Source organism: Spermophilus citellus, assembly GCF_964194105.1.
Source record: "Spermophilus citellus genome assembly, chromosome: 12".
NCBI lineage: Eukaryota > Metazoa > Chordata > Mammalia > Rodentia > Sciuridae > Spermophilus > Spermophilus citellus.
In genome coordinates, this window is record NC_138198.1 from 104,046,946 (window position 1) to 104,069,414 (window position 22,469).

The following is a 22,469-nucleotide window of genomic DNA, read 5'->3' on the forward strand; positions in this document are numbered from 1 at the left end:
TATTGTATATCCACCTAAAACTTAAGAATAAATATAGAAAAAAGAAAGAAAGAAAATCCAATGTAAACTTCAATAAAGTTCTTGGAACTATTGAGTTCAAGATATGAAAGCAATATAAAGAAATCAATTATGTTTCTAATATTAGGAATAAATAGAATTAAAAAAAAACAGAAGCCTGTGTCAACAATATAAAATATTTAGGGATAAATTTGATAAAAGATGTAGAAGATAGACTGAAAACTACATTACTGAAAAATAGATCTATCACGTTCATGTATCAGAAGCCTCAATATTGTTGATCAGGACAATACAAATCAAAATCCCAGGTTTTTTCCAGGAAAAAAAAAAAAGTTGGAAAATTCATACTACCTAATTTCCAGAGTGTAGTACTAATACAAATATAGAAAAATAAATCAACAGAACAGAGTCCAAGATAGATTCACACACATATGATCAACTGATTTTTGAGGAAGACATTTAAATTAAAAAAAAAAAAAAAAAAAAACTATGACGGGAGAACAATCATATGGCTATACACCAAAAAGTAGTAATAATAAATCTCGATCTTTTTCTTAAATTCATGTAGATAGATCTAAATATAAAAGTAAGTTTAAAAATTCTTGAGAAAGCATTAGACAAAATTTTTGTGGCCTTCAGTTAGAGGGAAATGTGATATCAAAAGTATAATCCATAAAAGAAAAACTTGTTAAATTGGCCTTCCTAGAAGTTAAGAACTTCTGCTAGTTAAAAAGATGAAAAAATGGTAGAAAATAGTTGCGAACAGATTTGCATCCAGAATTTATAAAGAATCATCAAAACTTAGTAATATGAAAACAATCAATTCAAAAAATAGGCAAAATTAAAACAGTCACTTCAAGGAAAGTGTCAGATGGAGAATTAATACACAAATAGATCTAGCAATAGAAAATGCAAATTAAATTCACAATGGGATACCACTATATATGGCTACAGGCTACAGCAAAAATCAAAGATTAGTCATACCAATGTTGGTGAGAATGTGAATCAACTACAATTCTCACATAGTGCTAATCAGAATATAAAATATGACAATCATTTTAGAAAACAGTTCAGCAGTTTCTTAGACATATGCCTAGAATGCAACCAGGTATTTCATTCCTAAGCATTTATCCAAGATAAATGAAAATATTCATCTACACAAAGACTTGGGAATGAATATTCACAGACGCTGTATTTGCCATAACTCAAAACCAGAAACAACTCCAAAACATGTGAAAAGTTAAACTATGATATCCCTATACTACAAATGGAATGCAATTCAGTGAACTATGTACTAAAGGTGAACTGCTGTCAGGCGTGGTAGTGCATGCTTGTAATCCCAAAGGCTCGGGAGGCTGAGGTAAGAGGATTGAGTTCAAGGCCAGTCTTAGCAACTTGGTGAGGCCCTAAGCAAAACCTTCCCTGTAAATAAGATATAAAAAGGGACTGGGGATGTGGATCAGTGGTTAAGTGCCTCTGGGTTCAATTCCTGGTACCCACCCTCCCCAAATATCAACTGTTGGTACACACAGAAAAGTAGATGAATTTCAAATAAGTATGCTGAGTAAAAGAAGCGGAACAAAGGAAACTACTGTACAGAAACAGAAACAGCATATCATGTCTGCCTGAGGACTGAATAAAAGGGAAAGATCACAAAGATATATAGTGTGATGGATATATTCATTATCTTAATTGGAGTGAAGAGTTTACATACATATAGGTCAAAATTTAGCAAACTGTATATGTTATATATATGTAGTTCTTATACCTCAATACAGCTGATATAAATGGGGGAGAAAAGAATGCCTCCTTCATGAGCCATTTATTTGCCTTAATCATACTGAACTATAAGAATGGAGTGACGATGCTGATAGTAACTACCACAAAAGTACAAGGAAGAGCTAACTGCTGTTCAATAAATGTCGAAACTATTAACAATGAGTGGCAGGATGGTAGGATACTTAACCCTAATAGCATCACCTACTCTCTACCATAAACTGCACTCTACCATAAAAGTTTCTTCCCGGCTGGGCACGGTGGCACAAGCCTGTAATCCCAGTGGCTCAGGAGGCTGAAGCAAGAGTATTGCAAGTGCAAAGCCAGCCTCAGCAATGGCAAGGCACTAAGCAATTCAGTGAGACCCTGTTTTTAAATAAAAATACAATAATAGGACCGGGGATGTGACTCACTAGTTGAGTGTCCCTGAGTTCAATCCCTACTACCCCCCAAAAAAAGAAAAAAAATATATCATCTTCCCCATTCCAATATTCCTGACACAGTACAGTTCTTTGTCTCCATAGCATTTAATATGCAACATCTACAGATAATAGGTATTTGGTAAATATGCTTAATAAATTCTTGAAGGAATACACAACAAAATGAAGAACTGCAAGACTGAAAAACAATCATAAATGTATCTGATGAAAAACAAGTGAATGATTAATTTAAAATCTCTAGGACTTCTTAAATGCATGAAGGACAGAAATTCAAAAGGAACATCCTTGATGAAACAAAAATGTGAAACTTCTAAATGAAAAATAATTATAATAAGTACAATTAAAAGGTAAACAGACTAGGAAAACACATTTGGCACATATAAACAATGAAATACTCTTACTATATAATGACCACTTACAAATCAGTAAGAAAAAAGATGAACAGTCCTAGAAAAGAAAGGAAACCCTAGCAGGTTATTCACAAAAGATATTATAATGATCAACATACGGAATAAAAAAAGAAAGGAAACCCTAGCAGGTTATTCACAAAAGATATTATAATGATCAACATACGGAATAAAAATAGGTATCTAATAATTCTAATAATACAAGATGTAGAAATCAAAACAATGAGACATGATTTTCAATCAGGAAATTGGTAGGCATTTTAAAAATAAGATTTAATATGTAAGACTGATAAGAGGGACTAAGAAGTAGGCGATATACCTGCTGGCAAGAGACTAAAATGATTTTACTACTAGTGTAAACAGCTTACTATGAGAGGCATCATAATAATGCTGTCTTAAAGCCATTCACTTTTTGAATCAAGATTTCTGTTTTAGAAATCTTAAGAACTCCATAAACATACACAAAATGTCACCTTCCAAAATGATTATATCACAAGGCAATTTAAAACAGAAAAGTAGAAACAAATAATATCCTAAAATATTAAAGTGCAAAAAGACAGGAACATGAAACTCTCAGATGGTTCAAAACAAATCTACAAATAGTAATAATTCTTAGTGTGTGTATCCATTCATGCAACACACCAAAAATGTATATACATACATATATATGAACGGAATGTGAAGAAACAATTGCGGCAGAAGGTTAACAACTGATGCATCTGGGTCAAATCTGATACTGGAGGTTGCACTACTGTTTCCACTTCTTTACTATTATCTTAAATTCTTTCAAAATAAGCTGAAATTACCGCAAAAATATCCAGCAAAAAGGAAGTTTAGAGGGAAGGGTGAAAATCATTTTCTCTCACAAGTGCCCCATTATTCTCGAAAGTAAAACATTCTGAAAAGTTTTCACTATATACTGAGTGAAAACCATGTAAGTAAAGTAGGATTTAACTATTTCAATATAAATTACAAAGTCAACACCACAGGATGAGATTACTGGTTATTTTAATAACTTCATTAATTGTATTTTCTAAATCTTACAGTGGTACATAGATGATGTATTAATTTTTTAAAAAGGTCATTCAAAAATAAAAAGAATACCTCACTTATTCAAATTATTTCCTATAATTTTCCATATTCTGACATGCAATATAAGAAATAATGTTTAGAATTTGGGCTCCAGAATCAGAATAACCTGAGTGTGAATTCCAGTATGAATCTACCACCTCTGTGACTATCTATCCTGCCACTCTATGGTTTATTTCAAAGACCCTAATTGCTATTATAAGAGATTTTAGGTAAACAAAATGATTTCACTAAGCAGATTTCCCTCTTACCTACAGGCTTTTATAAAAAGATCTTGGGAGGCAAAGACAAAAGGAAACTGTATACCTACTTTCCCCAATACAAATTATATTACAGGTTTGGCATCCCTGATCAAAACTCTGAAACTATTCTGAGGACTAAAAGGACAATGAAAAACTTTCAGTTTTTGGAGCATTTTCGATTTGGGATATTTAGATTAGGAGTGCTCAACTGGAAAAATCCATCCAAGTATTCCCAAGTCTGAAATACTCTAAACTGTAAAACGCTTTGGTCTCAGGCATTTCAGTTAGTGGATACTCAACCTGTAAAAGGAAAACATAAAGAGAGGGGGCTTAGGGGTAGGAAAGATGGTGGAATGAGAGGGACATCATTACCCTAAGAACATGTATGAAGACACAAATGGTGTGAGTCTACTTTGTGTACAACCAGAGACATGAAAAATTGTGCTGTATATATGTACTATGATTGAAATGCATTTTGCTGTCATGTATAACAAACTAGAACAAATAAATTAATCAAAAAAAAACCTATAAAGCACCAATAACCTGCTTAAAAAGAAGCTATGTGTAATTAAATGTAAAATAGAAAATGCACAAACATCTGAATTTTATGCTAGAGTAGAATTTATAAGGCCATACTAAAGGAAGCCACAGCCAATAGCTATTAAAAGAGATACAGTGAGCTGGGGGATATAGATCAGTGGTAGAGCTTGTGCATAGCATTCAAGAGGCCATAGGTTGGATCCCTAAGCACCAAAAAAGGGAGTACCAGCCAGGCCACAATGGCTTACACCTATAATCCCAGCAGCTTGGGAGGCTGAAGCAGGATTGTGAGGTCCTAAGCAACTTGGTGAGACTCTGACTCTAAATAAAAATACAAAATAGGGCTGGAGATATGGCTCAGTGGCTGAGTGCCCCTGAATTCAATCGCCAGTACCCTCTAAAATGGGAGGGCATATACTTACCCATCTAGAATTAGACTTTCATAGGCAGCTTTTTTGTCACACACAGGACAAATCCAGGTGGGCTTCTTCTCATTCATTTGTAGATAAAGGGCAGCATCAAAGCACTGTAGATGTGTACAAGTCACTGCACGGCATGGGATTGTCAGCCTCATTTTTCCTAACTATAGGACAGGGGATACAACATGGAAAGTAGTTCAAAAAAGAGGACAAAACCTCAAAGGGAACAGAGAAAAAAGTCTCAAGAAGCATCAAAATGAAATACAAACCTAAATTTATTACTATTTTTTTTTAATTCTCTTTTTTTTTTTTTAAGAGAGAGAGAGAGAGAGAGAGAGAGAATCTTAATATTTATTTTTTAGTTACCGGCAGACACAACATCTTTGTTTGTATGTGGTGCTGAGGATCGAACCTGGGCCGCACGCATGCCAGGCAAGCGCGCTACCACTTGAGCCACATCCCCAGCCCAATTTATTACTATTAAATTACTATTTTTTTTTATTCACAAACTGCTTTGTGGTTTTTGAAAAACCATTTCACTTTTTCAAAATAAGCAATGTATAAATGCACTGGTAGAAAAAGATACAATGAAAACAGTACTTCTCAACTGGTCCTCAGTTTTCCTATTTAAGGAAACCACTGTATCCATTTCTTACATGTTTTTTCATAGATGTCCTATGCATAAAATAAGTGGATATTTAAGGAAAGTATTTTTCCACAAATGGTGGCATATTTTACACCCACTTCTGCAACTTACCCTGTCACATAATTTGGTGACTATTATACACAAGTCAGTATATATAAAACTACCATTACACAAAGGCATAATTTATTTAATAAGTACACTTGTGATGGACACTTAAATTGTTTCCAATCTTTGTAGTGAGAAAAGCTAAGTATCTAGGAATTAAATTTTGAGGTCAAAGGGAAAGAAAAGGACAGGGAATACAGTTCAGTTGATAGAGTGCTTGCCTCACATGCACAAAGGCCCTGGGTTCAATCCTCTGCACAACCAAAAAAAAAAAAAGGGAGGGGGAGAACATGTATGATCTCAGTCCCAATAACAAACCACCTTCCACAGAGATACCTACTCACTTATGCACACGTTAAATGTTGTTGGTTCCACGTAACCTTGCCAATACAGTGTTTTGTAATTCTTTGATTTTTATGAAATAAGAAATATTCCAAAAGAGTTGTGAACTGCATTTCTGTTAATTATAAGACGTTGTAGAGCCTCCTCTTCTACTTCTAAGAGTCACCTGTGTTTCTAATAACTATTTATTCATATAAAACCTTTCCTCATTTTTCATTTGGTCATTAATGTTGATCATATATTTGTAGGATTTATTTACATGAGACAGATCAGCCTTGTATGTTTGATATAAGCTAAGCATACTTTTTATGAAAGTTTAACTATTATATAATCATGTCAATTTTCAATGTACTTTTCTATAATTACATTTTGTTCAACTGCTATTGCAATTGGTTTAGCTCTACTGCACCAACATATACATAATACTCAGATGAGATCAGATTATATTTTTCTATGTAACTCTTAATCTCCCCATATATTTTCTTTACCAAAAGTATCTCCATTTTTAGTCAGCTCTGGTAATTTGATTCAAAGTGTTTCTCCCACTACAGAGCTCCCACAAGGCCAAGGCCTACATCTATTGCCCACTGTAATTTCACTGTCCAAGCACAATACTACCTCATAGTAAGTGCTCAGTATTTGCTTATCAGGCAGTAGAATGAATAATTGGAAAGTGGCAAAGAGATATTAAAAAAAAGAAAAAACTTCTTTATACGCACTACAAAGTTTGAAAAAATTCAGAAACAAAATCAGAACATTCTTAATATTGCTTGGGTGGTAGAATTTTTAGAATATTCCCTCCTTTCTACTTCATCTATAATTGTCTAAGTGTTCATAAATTTTGTAATTTAAAAATGAAACAATTAGCTAAATCAACATGGCAATAACTAATGCTTACAGAACTTGCCTATGTGCAAGTTACTTTTCACTAATTCCAATAACACTTTTACTTACTATCATTTATTTATGTACTGGGGATTGAATCCAGGGCTTCACACATGCTAGGGAACTCTACCACAGAGCTACATCCCCAATGCTTCTTTCTTCCCTTGAGTTTTATTTTGAGACAGGATCTAAGTTGCTTAGGTTGGCCTTGAATGTGCAATCCCCCTGCTTCTGTGTAGTTGTTTACAAGTGTGCGCCACTGCATCCAGCCACACTTTTACATTTAAACAATCATACCTTTTACATCTTTAAATATAAAACATTCCCCATTTTATTAATGAGAAAAAACAAAGGCACAAGGAATCAATTTAATATTACATGAAGTTAGAAATAAGGCAGAGCTAAGGTCTGGGCTTGTTACAAGCCATCCTTGTTACTGTGCTATACTGCCTCTAGCTATGCATCTAACTAGAATTCTAAAAGGAATCTTAGAAGTTAAATGTTTAAGCAAGCATGCAGTACACTATAACTAATCATTGAGAAAAGAAAACAGAATAAAACCTGAGGAAACTTCTCCTCTTACTCTACATACTTCCATATTTTTTTTCTTTTAAAACAGATTATTCCTTAAGTTACCTAGAATCTTCCAATATGCTAAGAGTTTTTATAGAAACCTCCTATAATCCTCATAATCCTATGACCCAGAGAATTGGCATCTCTATTTTTAATTTGTGTCGAAGATGCAGATGCTCAAGAAGCTAAAATAACTTACCCGCTGAGACACAGCTGATATTACAACACAAATCCTAATGCTCCTCACTGCCTTGAGATGTCCCTAGCTTTATAACATTACACATGTTTGGGGGTTTAACCATCAATTTTTCCTATTTTGCTAAGCTTTTGATGTATTAGCAATAGATGCTAACTATCTGACATTCTATGAGATGATCATGGGCTTTTAAAAAAAATTCCTTTCAATTATAAGATGAATAGTTTTAACAGATTTTTCTAAACCCAAACTATCTCTGCATTCCTAGTAGACATCCTTTTGTTATCTCCTATTATTTAAATAGTGTTCGCATAAATATTTTATTTAGGAATTTTCAATCAATTCTTAAATAAAATATTTAGGAATCAATATAAGCAAATAGTCACCAGAACAGGTTGAATAAGTTACACTACCCCATTCAACAAAATGCCTATAATGATCTATACATACTAACGTATTTAGGATATACTATTAATTTTAAAATAGCTCAATTGGTAGAGTACTTATTTTCCATGCACAAGGCCCTGGGTTCAATCCCTAGCAACACCACCACCAAAAAAAAAAAAGACAAGCTGCACAGTATATATAAAACATTTTTTTTCTAACATGCATATGATTATGAACACAATAGCTAAATCTAGAAAAAAAATCACATTCCATCAGTAATATTACTTCAAATAGTAGACCTTGACCATTTAAATTTTTCATTTCTTTACTCTTCCTGTCCCAATTAAATAATTCTATGATTTAAAAATCTCAAGAGGTAAAAAAATCAAATCCATCTTTCTTATCCCCCAGCGACCCAGCACACCTACTCTGCAGGACACACTGAAAATCACTAACTGATATCACAAGGTAAAACTCCTATATAAAAGTCACATATTATTTCCACAAATAAAATTATACATGCTCAATCAGATCCCTCTTCAATAATACTGTGAACCTACCTCCTGCAGGTCCCTAGGACAGAGGTCTTGAGACTTGTTCCCATTTCCCAGACTCACATCTACTCTAAATAACTTCACAAGCTTCTTATGAAAGAAACATTTCTTCCATCACTCTGAGCTATCATTTTCTCTTGTTTTCCCAAATAAACCCAGGGTTCATTCTTTATCCTTCTGAGTAACTAGGACCTTTTTTTTCCTTCTTTATTTCCCATTACTGTACCAAATCCCATGTTATTTCCATAGTTTGCTGGCTGGGTCTCCATTCTGCTTTCTCTAACTGATGCTAGAACTGCTTCTTCTTCCAAAACTACTTTAATCTGCTAACATCTGTCAGTTAACTACCCATTAAATCTTACCAAGACATCTGCATTTGATTTTGATTTATACCATATATTACAGTTAAACTACCCAATCTATTTTAATATCACTATGGTCTAAAGAGTACTATCTACTCTTATAAAGCTCTTGAGAACATCAAGAAAGATAAATTCTGAGGAAATGTAGCTCAGAAATAGACCTGTTGTCACTTATAAACAGAGAAAAGGAAACATTTTATTTTTATTTATTTTTTTTTAAGAGAGAGAAAGAATTTTTAATATTTATTGTTTAGTTTTCAGCGGGCACAACATCTTTGTTTGTATGTGGTGCTGAGGATCGAACCCGGGCCGCACGCATGCCAGGCGAGCACGCTACCGCTTGAGCCACATCCCCAGCCCAAAAGGAAACATTTAATGAACACACAGGATGGGGCCATGGGTGTAGGTCAGAGTACATGCTTACCATGAGTGAAGGCTTGTGTTCAATCTCCAGCACCACAAAAATAAATAAAATGCTATATGATTTGACTTCTTCAAATAATTGAAAAGTTAATTTTCTTAAAATTGCCAACTTTATTAAAGTTGACATATTTAAAATGAACTGCTCCCTATTTTTATATAAAAAGAATACTAACAACTCTTATATACTACTTCTGCTATTATTAAAAGTCTGAGAATCCTTCAGTATGTTTGCCATTGTGTTTTGGTTGTTCTTATGTAGAATTGGCAGTCTGTTTAAAGGAGGGTTAAGGTTCTAAGAAAATAAGACTTATTAGAGAAAATAGCATTGTAACACTCTAGAACTCCTTAGGGAAACTGTATAGCAGTACTTACTTTCTGGTAAAACAGCTTGATACACTAAAACATATAGGTTATATATGAGTTCCCTCTCCATACCATGACTGAACTCCTAGAGAGTCTGCAATTAATGCCTGCTAAATATAGTGGGGTCATTAAAAACCATTTTAAAAACTGTCAAAATGCAACTATTTTTAACCAAAAAATAGTAATTTCATTTGTTTTAATCTGGTATCAATTTTAATATTAGAAGGAACAAAAAGGTAATGTGGAGATTCTCAAACCCATGTCAGAAGCTTGTGTCAAGCTTATAAAAAGAGGAAGTTAGGGTCCAAGCCACTGTCCACTAGAACCTCTGCCACTACCTCAGGTATCATCCTGCTTTGCTGGGAGTGCACAACTTCTGAGTTTGATAGCCACAGAGGGTACCAATTTCTCATCAATCCCCATTTCACTAAATTCTACATTTTTTCAATAAAAGGAAATTATTTTAAATTAATGATGATAATAAAATTTCAGGAAAGAAGACAACTGCAAATATCATTTTCCAGGTTAACAGAAGGTACATTTATAATTAGGACATGTATATTTTAGCCTAATTTGGCAGCAGTTATTGGAAAAAAAACTAGAATAACATTCAAAATTTTTATTTTTGTTCTACTACTAAATGTGTGATTTGGGTTGACCAGCCTGTATCTGTCTTGGTTTTCTCATCTACAAAAATCACTGAAACTGAGTTGGGGATGTACCTCAGTGGCAGAGTGCTTGCTTAGCATGTGTGAGGCCTTGGGTTCAATTTCCCCACCACCACATACACACACACACACAAAGTCAGGACAACTATTCAATATAGGCTTGCTAAAACAGTTAAATAAGAAGCACCAAGTAGGATCTCACTTCTGACACAACTTAATGTCCATTAAAAAAAAAAAAAACACATACTTTTCTCACAATGGTGGGGAGTCATCAAATGTCCCCAAAACTACATTATAGATTCCTTATTCTATAAATTTTATCCTAAAATCTTATTGAAAGGTTTTTCTTCCACTAACTTTATAGAGAAACCTTCATCCACCATCCCTGTCCTTTCCTATCTCTTCATATCTGATAAATACAATCTGATGTTTTATCACGGGAGTTGGTTTTCTCTCTCAAACTAGTATTAACTTTCCAACAACTCATGGCAAGTCCTCAGCACTTTCATGCTGAATTAGTTCAGTTGGAAACTCATGGGAGGATCTTGGGATCATTGAGTGATTTCTCACCTAAATTTCTACATGAGGATACACAAAATTATGTAATTCAAAGTACCTTATAAAGATATGCTAACTTAATAATCCAAGATCATCAATTAGCATTTATTAGGCCCTTGTTATTTTATTAGTATTTTTTCAATACCACGTGTATTCTCACAAAAGGAGCCACCTTTTATGACATGTTTTTTTGTTGTTTGTTGTAGTTTTAGATAGATACCATCCCTTTATTTTATTTTGCTTATTTTGTTAGGCGGTGCTAAGGATCAAGCATAGTACCTCACATGTAAATGCTCTGCCACTGAGTCCCAGCCCTACTATAAGTTTTTTAGCAGCTATGGATTGTCTACAGTATTAACCATGACAGATTATTCTGAGTCTAATGTTATCTTTCTTCTTTGATATAATGGCCTTTAAATTTCTCCTCTATCACTACCTGAAGACTACAAAGAATTATAATGCTTAATCATGTAGATTTCCAAATGGTAAAAAAACGGAAGTTCAGACTTCTGTCAAATTACATCATTCATTCCCACAATTATTTTATAAGGAAATTAATCATTTCTACAAAGTAAAATTACCTAGAATGTTTTGCCAGTTTACTTACAGGGCACATTAAGGATACCCGAAGACTAGTTGTAGCAATTTCACTATCTGGATCTGCAGTAAGTTTTTCTTTAACTAAAAAAAAAAGAAAAAGAAGAGTGAAATACAATGAAAAGTTTCTAAATAATAGTGAAAATGAGCTGAAATATAAAAATATTTTACTTTAATAATTTCCCAAACACTTCAAATAGGTCAAGAAACACAAAATGTTAAATATTAATGTATTAAATATATAGCCAGACTTCTGGTATTAGGTTAAAGAATTATAAACATGCAAACTTAAGATCAAATGTTTAAGTGAGGTTTTAAGATTTCTTTTTAAAACTAAGACTGATGGTAAAGAAGAGTTACAAAATAGAAAGTTGTTTTTTAAGACTTAAGAACAAAACAACAACTAGCAGAGGAACCTCAAATGCAGCAGTACCCTGAGCGTCAATGCTTTTCTAACAAATTTGTTTTATTTCTTTCTAATAAATTTGTATTAAGCTACGCTGATTATTTCTAACAATTACTAAATTTGTAAAGACATAAACAGTCTTATATCTTCTTGTTGAAAAACCTCTACAATGAAAACTAAAGAACACTGAAGAAAGAAACTGAAATAGACCTCAGAAGATGAAAAGACCTCCCATGTTCATTGATAGGCAGAGTTAATAGTTGGCCCTACTACCAAAAGCAGTGTAGAGATCTAATGCAATCCCCATCAAACTACCAATAAAATGCTTCACAGTACTAGAAAACACAGTTCTAAAATTTGGAATAAAACCCAGAATAACAAAGCAACTCTAAGCCAAAAAAGCAATGCTGGAATCATCCCAATACCTATTTCAAATTATTCTACAGAGCTATAATAACAAAAACTGCATGGGACTGGCATAAAAACAGACACAGACTCCCAATTGTACAGAATAAAAGACAGAGACAAACACACCCATTTACAGTCAACTGATCCTTGACAAAAGTGCCAAAAATATACAGTGGGGGTTGGGAGAAACAAATGATGCTCAGAAAACTAGTTATATCCACATGCAGAAGAATAAAGATAGACCCTTATCTCTCACCCCACACAAAAGTCAACTCAAAAGGAAACAAAGACCTAAGAAACCAGAAATTATGCAGCTTCTAGAAGAAAATGTAGGGTCAACATGCCAGCTTTTAGACATAAGCAAGGACTTTCTCAATAGGATCTGTAAAGCTCAGGAAATAATGCTAAGAGTTAATAAACGGGATGGCATCAAATTAAAAAGCTTCTGCACAGCCACACATGGCGGTGCACGCCTATAATCCCTGCAGCTTAGAAGGCTGAGGGAGGAGGATTTCAAGTTCAAAGCCAGCCTCAGCAAAAGCTGAGGTGCTAAGCAACTCAGAGAGACCCCGTCTCCAAATAAAATACAAAGTAGGTCTGGGGATGTGGTTCAGTGGTTGAGTGCCCCCCGAGTTCAACAACCCCTAGCACATAAAATACCCCAAAGAAAAAGCTTCTGCATAGCAAAGGAAACAATTAGGAAGAGAGAACCTACAGAATGAGAGAAAATCTTGCCACTCTTCTGAGAGAGCATTAACAGCTAGAAAATATAAAGAATAACCTCAAAATCAAATAACCCAGTTAATTAATGGGCTAATGAGTAGACACTTATCAAAAGAAATACAAATGGCCAACAAATGTATGAAATGTTCAACATCATGAGTAATTAGGGAAATGCAAATAAAAACTACAGAGGTTCAATCTCACACCAGTCAGAATGGCAGTCATCAAGAATACAAATAATAATAAATGCTGGAGAAGATGTGGAGAAAAAGAAAGACTTTATACTGTTGGTGGGACTGTAAATTGGTACAACCACTATAAAGCACCAGTTCCTCAAAAGGCTAAGAATGGAACCACCATAGGACCCAGCTATACCATTTCTCAGCGTTTATCCTGAAGAATTAAAGTCATCACACTATAGTGATACATGATTACCCATGTTTATAGCTGCACAAGTCACAACAGTCAAACTATGGAACCAGCCTAGGTGGCCATCAATGAATGGACACATAAAGAAAATGTGATATTACACATAACAAAGTTTTATTCAGCCATAAAGAAAAATGAAATGTCATTTACAGGAAAAAGGATAGAACTTGAGACCATTATACTATGCAAAACAAGTCAAAATCAGAAGGTCAAGGGTCATTATGTTTTCTCCTATGTGGAAGCTAGAGGAAAAAGGAAAAGGTGGCAGGGATTCTCATAAAAATCCGAGGGAGATGAGTAGAGAAAAAGGACTAGAGTGTGGGAGAATGGGTGGGAAGAGGGAAGTGCTAGGGAGTGATACTGGCCAAATTGTTATACTGTGTGCATATATGAATATGTAACAACAAATCCCATTATTATATACAACTATTATGTTCCAATAATAAATACGAAAAAAACTATCTCATCTGACAACTGAAAATTATTATCTGAGGTAACATGTTTGATTTCTTCCATGAGGTAATATATACAATTTACCATATATAAGCTAATAAATACACAAATATTATAAATATAGATGCATATGTAAGTTTATTGTTTTTAATCACATTACAGTATCTCATATGCTTGGTCTTTCACAAGCATTACTTACTTAGTGCTCTGGAATGATCAGGGTTTCTAATACCTTTCATTTTTAATCTCTGTAGTAACATGGCTGACGTAAGCTGTCGTACAAGATACACAGACATGGAGTAATTCTACAAAGAAAGATAATCTGTATTACGGACTAGAGATGATATTCTCTTTATTTACATAAAATGCTTATCTAAGAAACTGGTTTCTAAAAATAACATTCAAAATAACTTCTAAAAAAAAGTCAGTTACTGGGAAGAGGGCAAAATCAACAAGGCTACTCGAGGGAAAATAATGGCTCACTCATTCTAAATATATTTCTCTTATCACTTTATAATATCCATGGGTTGGTATGGTATGGTAAATAGCTTCAATTTAGTGGTTTCAAACTGTTTACAGAGACCACTATGCAAATGTACCTTCCCATAATTACTTACAATTAGAATCCTTTTGTTTTCATCTACTTATATAATGAGGCTCTCATATTTTCATTTAAAAATGCAGAAGCAAAGTTCGAATAGTGGTATGAATTAACACTTCACACCCAGAGTTCCAAAGTTTTATTTCTAACAAGAGAAACCACTGGTCAAATGGCCTTGAGCACAGCCCTCAGATAAAGTTAGTATTGGCTTTCTTCTGAGAAAAGCAGTCATTTACAAAAGACACATGAAAAAATAATGAAATTCAAAAGGTGAGGCCAGAAAATAATAGTATAAATCTGTCACAAAGCAACTTTCTCAATTATCTATACAGCTTTGAAAGATGACATATAATTTTACCAAATGTTCAGAAATTCTACGTTAATATTTTAACACATATACACATGTTCATTCATTCCACAATAAACAAAATACTTTTGATAGTTGCCAAACCAAATATTTTAAATACATTTAGTGTTCTTTTAAATATCTAATACTATGCAAATTTTAGGTCCTTGTATCATTTTAACTACAAAGAATGAATATCAATCCCATTATATGGCAAATCTATAGTCTTCAATGTCAATAATAATTTATTCAAAATCCTAAAGTTATTTCCAGTTCTGCAACTACTCTAGTGGTGAAATAAAATTCCTGCTATAAACATATGCCTCAACTTTTTCATCCACAACAAAATATTACACTTTATTTCCATGAAACAGGAACTAAAGTTGATACTCAGATATTAAATCTTTCTCCATATTTGTTAACAAGTGCTTCTAAAATGTATATTCCCTGTTGTATTAGTCAGTATCTTATTGATATAATTCATTTTGAGACAAAATCAGCAGAAAGCCAGGTTCATCAACCTGAAGGTGTAGAGAAAATAATTTTATGGTTGTGTTATCTGAACAATTAGCTGTTTATGTAAAGGCAGGAACAGATTATTTCTGATCACATGAGTACATTCAACTGTTTCCTCCAAAGACTGATAACATTCTGTCCTTTGCTCCTCTTCATAGATACTAATCATCCAAAACTTCCAGGTTTTTAAGATACACTACAAACACAAACACACACACACACACACACACACACACACACACACACTCACACACAGTGTTTAAATCATTACCTTAAGGAATATAAACATATACATTTCTTACCCAGAAAACAGACATGATACTTAAGAAACCTCAGAGTTAAAGGTATTAACCTTCAAAATATCTATACTTACAACCCTTGAATTGAAAAGGGGTGGAGCCAGTTTAGCCTAAGAAAAAACAAAAAACACCAACTTCCAGTGGACAAGAGAATATTTACCTTTCCAATTTCAGATGCCCAAGAAATAGAAATCTGGTTTGGCACAGCTGAAGACAACCTAACTAAAGATGTAATATTCAAGGGGCGCCCAGGGCGCTTCTGCTCAATCCCATTTTTCGGTGGTGGTGCGTACCCCTGTAACCATAAGAAATTTATCTTAAATTCTCTGTAAGACATTAAACATTTTACCCAAAATAGATGCAGGATACTGTCTAATTTCAGTTACAGTCACATGATCCAGAAAAATACAAGAAATAATAAAAATCAATGTTTCCTCATTAACATTAAACAGGCTAACTAACATCTTGCCATTTTGGCTATGAATCTTCTTCCCCTTCACAAGAAACCAAATTTTACAGATGAAATCCCATCTCTTCAAAATGAGTCACTTAGGAGACCCCATTCAAAATATTTTAACATACTGGGGTGGAAAACAGGGAGAACAAACTTTGGAAACTTAAATCAGGTCAAGTGCACACCTGTGATCCCAGCTACTTGAGAGGCTGAGGCAGGAAGATCATCAAGTTGTTGCCCTGTGAGAGCGACTTTAACCCATCTCAAAAATAAAAAGGGCTGGACATGTAAATCAGTAGTATGGAAAACATAAGGCCCTGGGTTGAATCCCCAGCACCACAAAATCAAAAACGGAGGAAAAAAGGAAGAAGAAAAAAAAACAAAACATCAAGCCAATGAAAAAAATTCATCACTATTTCAGTTGGCATTAGATTTTCTTTTAAATAGTAAACATACTCATCTTTCTTGTGTTTTAATGGCAATAGAAGCTGAACCTAGGGGTGCTCTATCACTAAGTTATATCCCCTGAGGTGTTAGCAACATGAAAAACAGTATTAAGAGATTGCTTTATCTCTAAAGCTCTTGTTCACATATAAGAATATCATTTGGAAAAACTTTTAATTTTGGAATAGGGTCTAAGTTTTGGAGGCTGGCCTCAAACTTGTGATCCTCCTGCCTCAGCCTCCTGAGTAGCTAGATATAGAGGCATGCACCACCATGTCTGGTAACATAATCACCTTTTTAAACCTTTATTTGTTTGTTTGTTTATTTCTATGTGGTGCTGAGGATCGAACTCACTGCCTCACATTTGCTAGGCAAGTGCTCTACCACTGATCCATAACCTTAGCCCCACATAATCACTTTTGATTAACAGTATACTCAATTTTTAATTACCAAAATAATTCAAAGGTTATGATTTTCAGGTTATATACTTTCAAATACATATTAAAGAAAATCAAAATTTCTTAGCTTCAGTAACATCTGTGTATTGAAAAGCAGGCATTATATTTCACTAATGGTCTGATATCTTTCATGTAATTTAATTATCTACTATTGAGAAGGAAAAACCACTAAGTGTATCACTTATTTTTGTACACATAGAAGAAAATAAAAGCAAAATTAATTGACTAATATTATTTTAGGATACAGGTGAATCTTCTGATTCATATTTCTTTTTAATATTTTTTAGTTGCAGATGGACACAATACCTTTCTTTTTTTGGTACTGGGGATTGAACTCGGGTACTCAACCACTGAGCCACATCCCCAGGGATTTTAATTTGTATTTGTTTAGAGACAGGGTCTCACTGAGTTGCTTAGCACCTCCCTGTTGCTGAGGCTGGCTTTGAACTTGCGAGCCTCCTGCCTCAGCCTCTTGAGCCTCTGGGATAATAGGCATACGCCACTACATCCGGCTATTTATTTTGTATGTGATGCTGAGGATTGAACCCAGTGCCTCATCCATGTTACGCAAGTGCTCTATCACTTAGCCACAAGCCCAGCCCCGCTGCTCAATTTTCAAAGTCATCAATGCATGTTTTTCCAAATGATATTCTTATATGTGAACAAGAGCTGTAGAGATAAAGCAATCTCTTAATACTGTTTTTCATGTTGCTAACACCTCAGATTTCCTTGCAAGTCAATCATATCATTAACTACATGAGTCAATGCTAATGCAATATGGATCTTATGAGAATGGTGATGAAAGGTTTTCAGACAACAGCCAGAATTCACTCTCCTTCATTAAATGTCCTTAAAGTACCTGTTGATTGAAAAGCTAAGGGCATGCAGCTAATCAATCATACTAGAGAAATATTATCAAAGTTGTAAAAGTAAAGGCAGCGACAAAAACGTCACAGCTGCCACATCAGCAACCACAAAACATTTGTTATTTCAGCAACATTGAATTGTATACCTTACAAGGAATTCTATACTGGTGGTATTATACAGCAGAACTAAGGAACACATCCAAGTTGTCTACTACAACTTAGGAACATCCTTCCTCATTGTCTCATAAGAGGAAGAATAGTAATTATTAAGTGGGAAGGAATCTACATGCTAAGTCTTACTCTTCAACTTGCAACCAAATTCTGAAAATCATTAAAACTGATTGAGTAGTTGGGCACAGTTGGCTCACAACTGTGATCACAGTGACTCAAGAGGCTAAGGTAGGAGGATTATAAGTTCAAGGCCAGATTCAGCAACTTTCCAAAGTCCTACCTCAAAATTAAAAAATGAAAAGGGCTGGAGATGTTGCTCTGTGGGTAAGAGCCCCAAAGTTCAATCCCCAGTGCTTAAAGAAAAACAAAAACTGAGGAACAGAGTAAAAAGGCAAAGAAAAAAACTTAAGTGTGAGTGTGCAAGTATAGGAGGGGTGCACACATCTAAATTTGCTCATGTGAAATACAACAGAAAAAAGCTTATTAAAAAGTCCTCTTACAAGCCAGGCACAGTGGTGCATGCCTGTAATCCCAGAGGCTCAGGAGACTGAGACAGGAGGATGGAGAGTTTAAAGCCAGTCTTAGCATCAGGGAGGCGCTAAGCAACTCAGTGAGACCCTGTCTCTAAATAATACAAAATAGGGCTGGGGATGTGGCTCAGTGGTTGAGTGCCCCCGAGTTCAATCCCCAGTACCAAAAAAAAAAAAAAAAAAGAAAGTCCTCTTACAATATGTCAAAATACATCTACTGTCAAGTGTAATAATCAGAATTTTAAAAAATAAATTTTAAAAAGTCCTCTTGTAAAAATTCTAAGAATAGACAAACACAAGGAATATCAATATCAGTATTTAGGCAATTATAAATGCAAACTTTTGTCTTGCCTATTTTGGGCCTAGAAGATAATTCTGTCTACTGGTATTTCAGCCAAATAAAAACAATGGCATAGGGTCTGCCAAAATGATAAGAATAACTCATGACCTAGCTATATGTGAAGTCTGTAAAATGGAATTTTGAGTCATATCTTGACAGCACAGAATGGAACAGTAACAGTGGGTCAAACAACAGTGAATTTAAGAATGAGTGCTAAGCAAATTCAAAATTATGTATAGAACTAGTCTTAATTGCCTAAAGTATATTCAGTCTATTCTCTACCTATTTGAGAAGTTTGATTTCAATAGTAATTATGGGTCATCAATCTGTATTCCCCTTCTAGCCCATAGCAACCTCCTACCTATCCAAGCATCCAAGACCCCATTATAGTTGAAACTTTGTAAAATATTAATGTTCAGCCTTCTCAAATTTTTAACAACTTTCCATGTTTAAAGCAAAAATAAAATCAAGTTCATTTCACAGGTGATCTGAAGAGCAAATCCACAAGTTTTCTCAATAAAGGCTGTTAGAGAACATTGGTAGAAGACTATGTGGATCTCAGCCTCACACTTTAGGAAAAGAAACTCAAAAGAACTTTTCATGTTACATGCTATGACAACATCCTGCCCTATATACAATTGTGACAAACTCCACAATGCTGCTCCTTTATCATCACCTCCTAAATTCTAATCACCACTATTATTTTAATACTATCAACATCTATTTGCTTATTTAGTTTATATTTTGGAAATTTTCAAACATACACAAAAGCAGAGTACCCACTAACCAGCTCCAATAATTACTAACATTTTTCAATCTTGTTACTTTTGTCTCCAGCCTCATTCCAGCTTGCCCCCAAACACACCCACCATATACATGCACAATAATTTTTGTCCTTGAGTAAACACAAATTCTAGACATACCAGTTAATTTTCATATTCTTAATCAGTGTGTCTAAGAAGACCTTTAAAAAACACAGTATTGCAACCTTACAAAATTCACAAGTTTCCAAAAAATCATCTAATATCTGGTTTCTATTCCAATTTCCCAGCTGCCTCAAAGACATTTTTTTTATTTTAAAAAATTTCATTTTTCAATTGGTATGTGGTGCTAAGGATCGAACCCAGTGCCTCACACATGCTAGGCAAGTGTTCTGCCATTGAGCCACGACCCTCAAAGACATTTTTTCTTACTGAAAATTTCATACACAAAAACAAAGAAAGAACCGGACATGGTGGTGCACACCTGTAATCCCACTAGCTCAGGAGGCTGAGGCAGGAGGATTGGGAATTCAAAGCCAGCCTCAGCAACTTAGCAAGGCACTAAGCAATTCAGTGAGACCCTGTCTCTAAATAAAATATAAAAATGGGCTGGGGATGTCACTCAGTAGTTAAGTGTTCCTGGGTTCAATCCCAGATACAAAACAACAACAACAACAACAACAAAAAAAAAAAACAGAAAGAGGGAAATCCATAAACTCAGAATTTATTAGGAAAAGGAGGTCAGTACTACACTAAGAGGAACTGGAGATTTTTACCAACTGAGTTAAAGCACGTATCTTCTCCATTCTTTGGAATCTCTCCAAGAAATACTCCTCCCTGTCAGTCTTTCCCCATTCAACCTTCCAGTTCCACAGGTTTCATAGAAATTTCTTATAATTTCTTTAAAACTAATAATAAGTCAACTACTCAAAATAACTCCCTAAGCCTTTTTCTGCCCGACCCCACCCTGCAAAAAAACAAAACAAAACAAAAAATAGACTTTTGATCTAGCTCTCAGTCTGCACACCGGCAGTCCTAGGAGTCAAAGATGGGGGCAGTGTCTAAGGCAACTTTTTATCTTTGCAAGCTGCAGGCCATAACCGTGCAAGCCTCACTATGAGCTGCATACTTCTTCCCTGCATCAAGAGAATCTTCTCCTTCGGATTATCCAAATTATATTTCCCATTCCATTTACTGTGCATATGCAATATAGTGGCAAAATGCCATGGGTTTATAATAACCAGACATTATAATAAGGTGATTCAGCATACGACAAATATGTTTGGCGCTTTTGTGGGAAATTCCATGACCATGTCAACCTTATCCCTCTGGGATCTGTTATTAAACAAACCAGGGTCAGGGGCAAGGACTACATACATGTTAAGCTTCTTTGTGGCTTGCTCATGGTTCTTTCAATTGGAACAGGGTCCCTGAGAGTCAAAAGTTCAATGTCACTCCTATACATTCCCTGTAGCTTTCTTCTTTTGAGGCTGCAGCATATTCACATAATTCTCATAAACCTCACAATCTTGTTTTGTGTTCTTAATGAATTTCATTACCTTAATGAATAGCATGTGTGGATTAAGAAATAATTTTAAGACGTTTTCCATCAATTGCATGTGAATTTATGTCAGTTGTTCCATGGGTCTGTAGCAAAAAGCCTTTTCAGGGAAAGGCTGGAATAGGATTTTCTTTGGCATGGCCCTAGCTGGGTCAAGCAGGGCTTCCCCACTCCCTTTAAATTTTAAAAATGTCTCTGCCGTTCTCCCATTGCTCTATTTCTTCTTCTTCACAAGTACCCCTAACTCCCAGGATAAGTACCAAATTCATCAGACAAAGGATGCTTTAAATAGTAGTCAATGTATTCACAAATAGCCTAGGATAAGCACTCAAGGGTTAATTGGTGCTTTGGGGCAGAAGTCAGCAATAACTAACAATGTAAAGAGGAAATAATCAGCTGCCTAATTTTCTCTCTCTCAAAAGGACTGTAAGAGTGACAAATTCAGAGCTACAGTGGTGAAGATCTCAGCCATGAGGATTATCATCCTCATATATGTTACTGACTAGTCCATCTGGAAATTTTATGGGCTTGTGTGTATACACATATGCAGCCTCCATATTTTCTAAAGCAATGCCAAAGAGTTTAAACAAAACATCACATATTTCAGACACAGCATCACTGGCACGTCCAACCTGGCTTTGAACATATATGGGACCATGTAAGCAATTGTTCCTGAGCATATCTATTCATCCTCTTTCCCCCCTTTTTACCCCCATAGGACTATCCCAACTGATTTCAGTCTTACAGGCATCTTCACAAAGAGTTTGTGATGCAGTGGTCTTCAAGCTCTGTAAAACTCCTGGAACAAGTATTTCTCAAGTTTTCTAAATCCACTCTCTATGAATGAGACACATTCCTAACAAGAAAAGTCAGATTCCTTTAGCTACTGGGTCAACCTGAGCCATGGACTATCTTAAGTTGGGAGCTCAATTTTAAGGGCTTAGCTGCTCATAGGTATTATTCATATACTTACTCCAGACCCAAGTCTCATGCTCAGCAGGAATGCTAAACAGCTTCCCATTCATTCCTCAAGAGCTGCAATGGTGTCTGATCTGTTGAAATGGCACCTCAGCAAAATGGGGCGGGGGGAGGGGGTCTGTTCTCAGAATACTT

At 34.8% G+C, this 22,469-nt stretch overlaps 1 protein-coding gene across 14 annotated transcripts in view; it reads right to left on the minus strand.

Moving 5' to 3' along the window:
- The window catches only part of PIAS2 (protein inhibitor of activated STAT 2), a 100,929-nt gene that overhangs the window by 32,013 nt on the left and 46,447 nt on the right, over nucleotides 1–22,469 (minus strand). For all 14 annotated transcript variants that reach the window (XR_014018283.1, XR_014018284.1, XR_014018285.1 and 11 more), the window contains 4 exons: nucleotides 15,932–16,066; nucleotides 14,209–14,314; nucleotides 11,601–11,674; nucleotides 4,935–5,095 (listed from right to left, as the gene is read on the minus strand). Coding sequence is in view for 11 of the 14 variants with exons in the window: in XM_081263084.1 (XP_081119210.1) it covers nucleotides 4,935–5,095; nucleotides 11,601–11,674; nucleotides 14,209–14,314; nucleotides 15,932–16,066 (476 nt within the window). In the remaining 3 variants the exon portion in view is untranslated. The remainder of the gene's footprint in view (nucleotides 1–4,934; nucleotides 5,096–11,600; nucleotides 11,675–14,208; nucleotides 14,315–15,931; nucleotides 16,067–22,469) is intronic.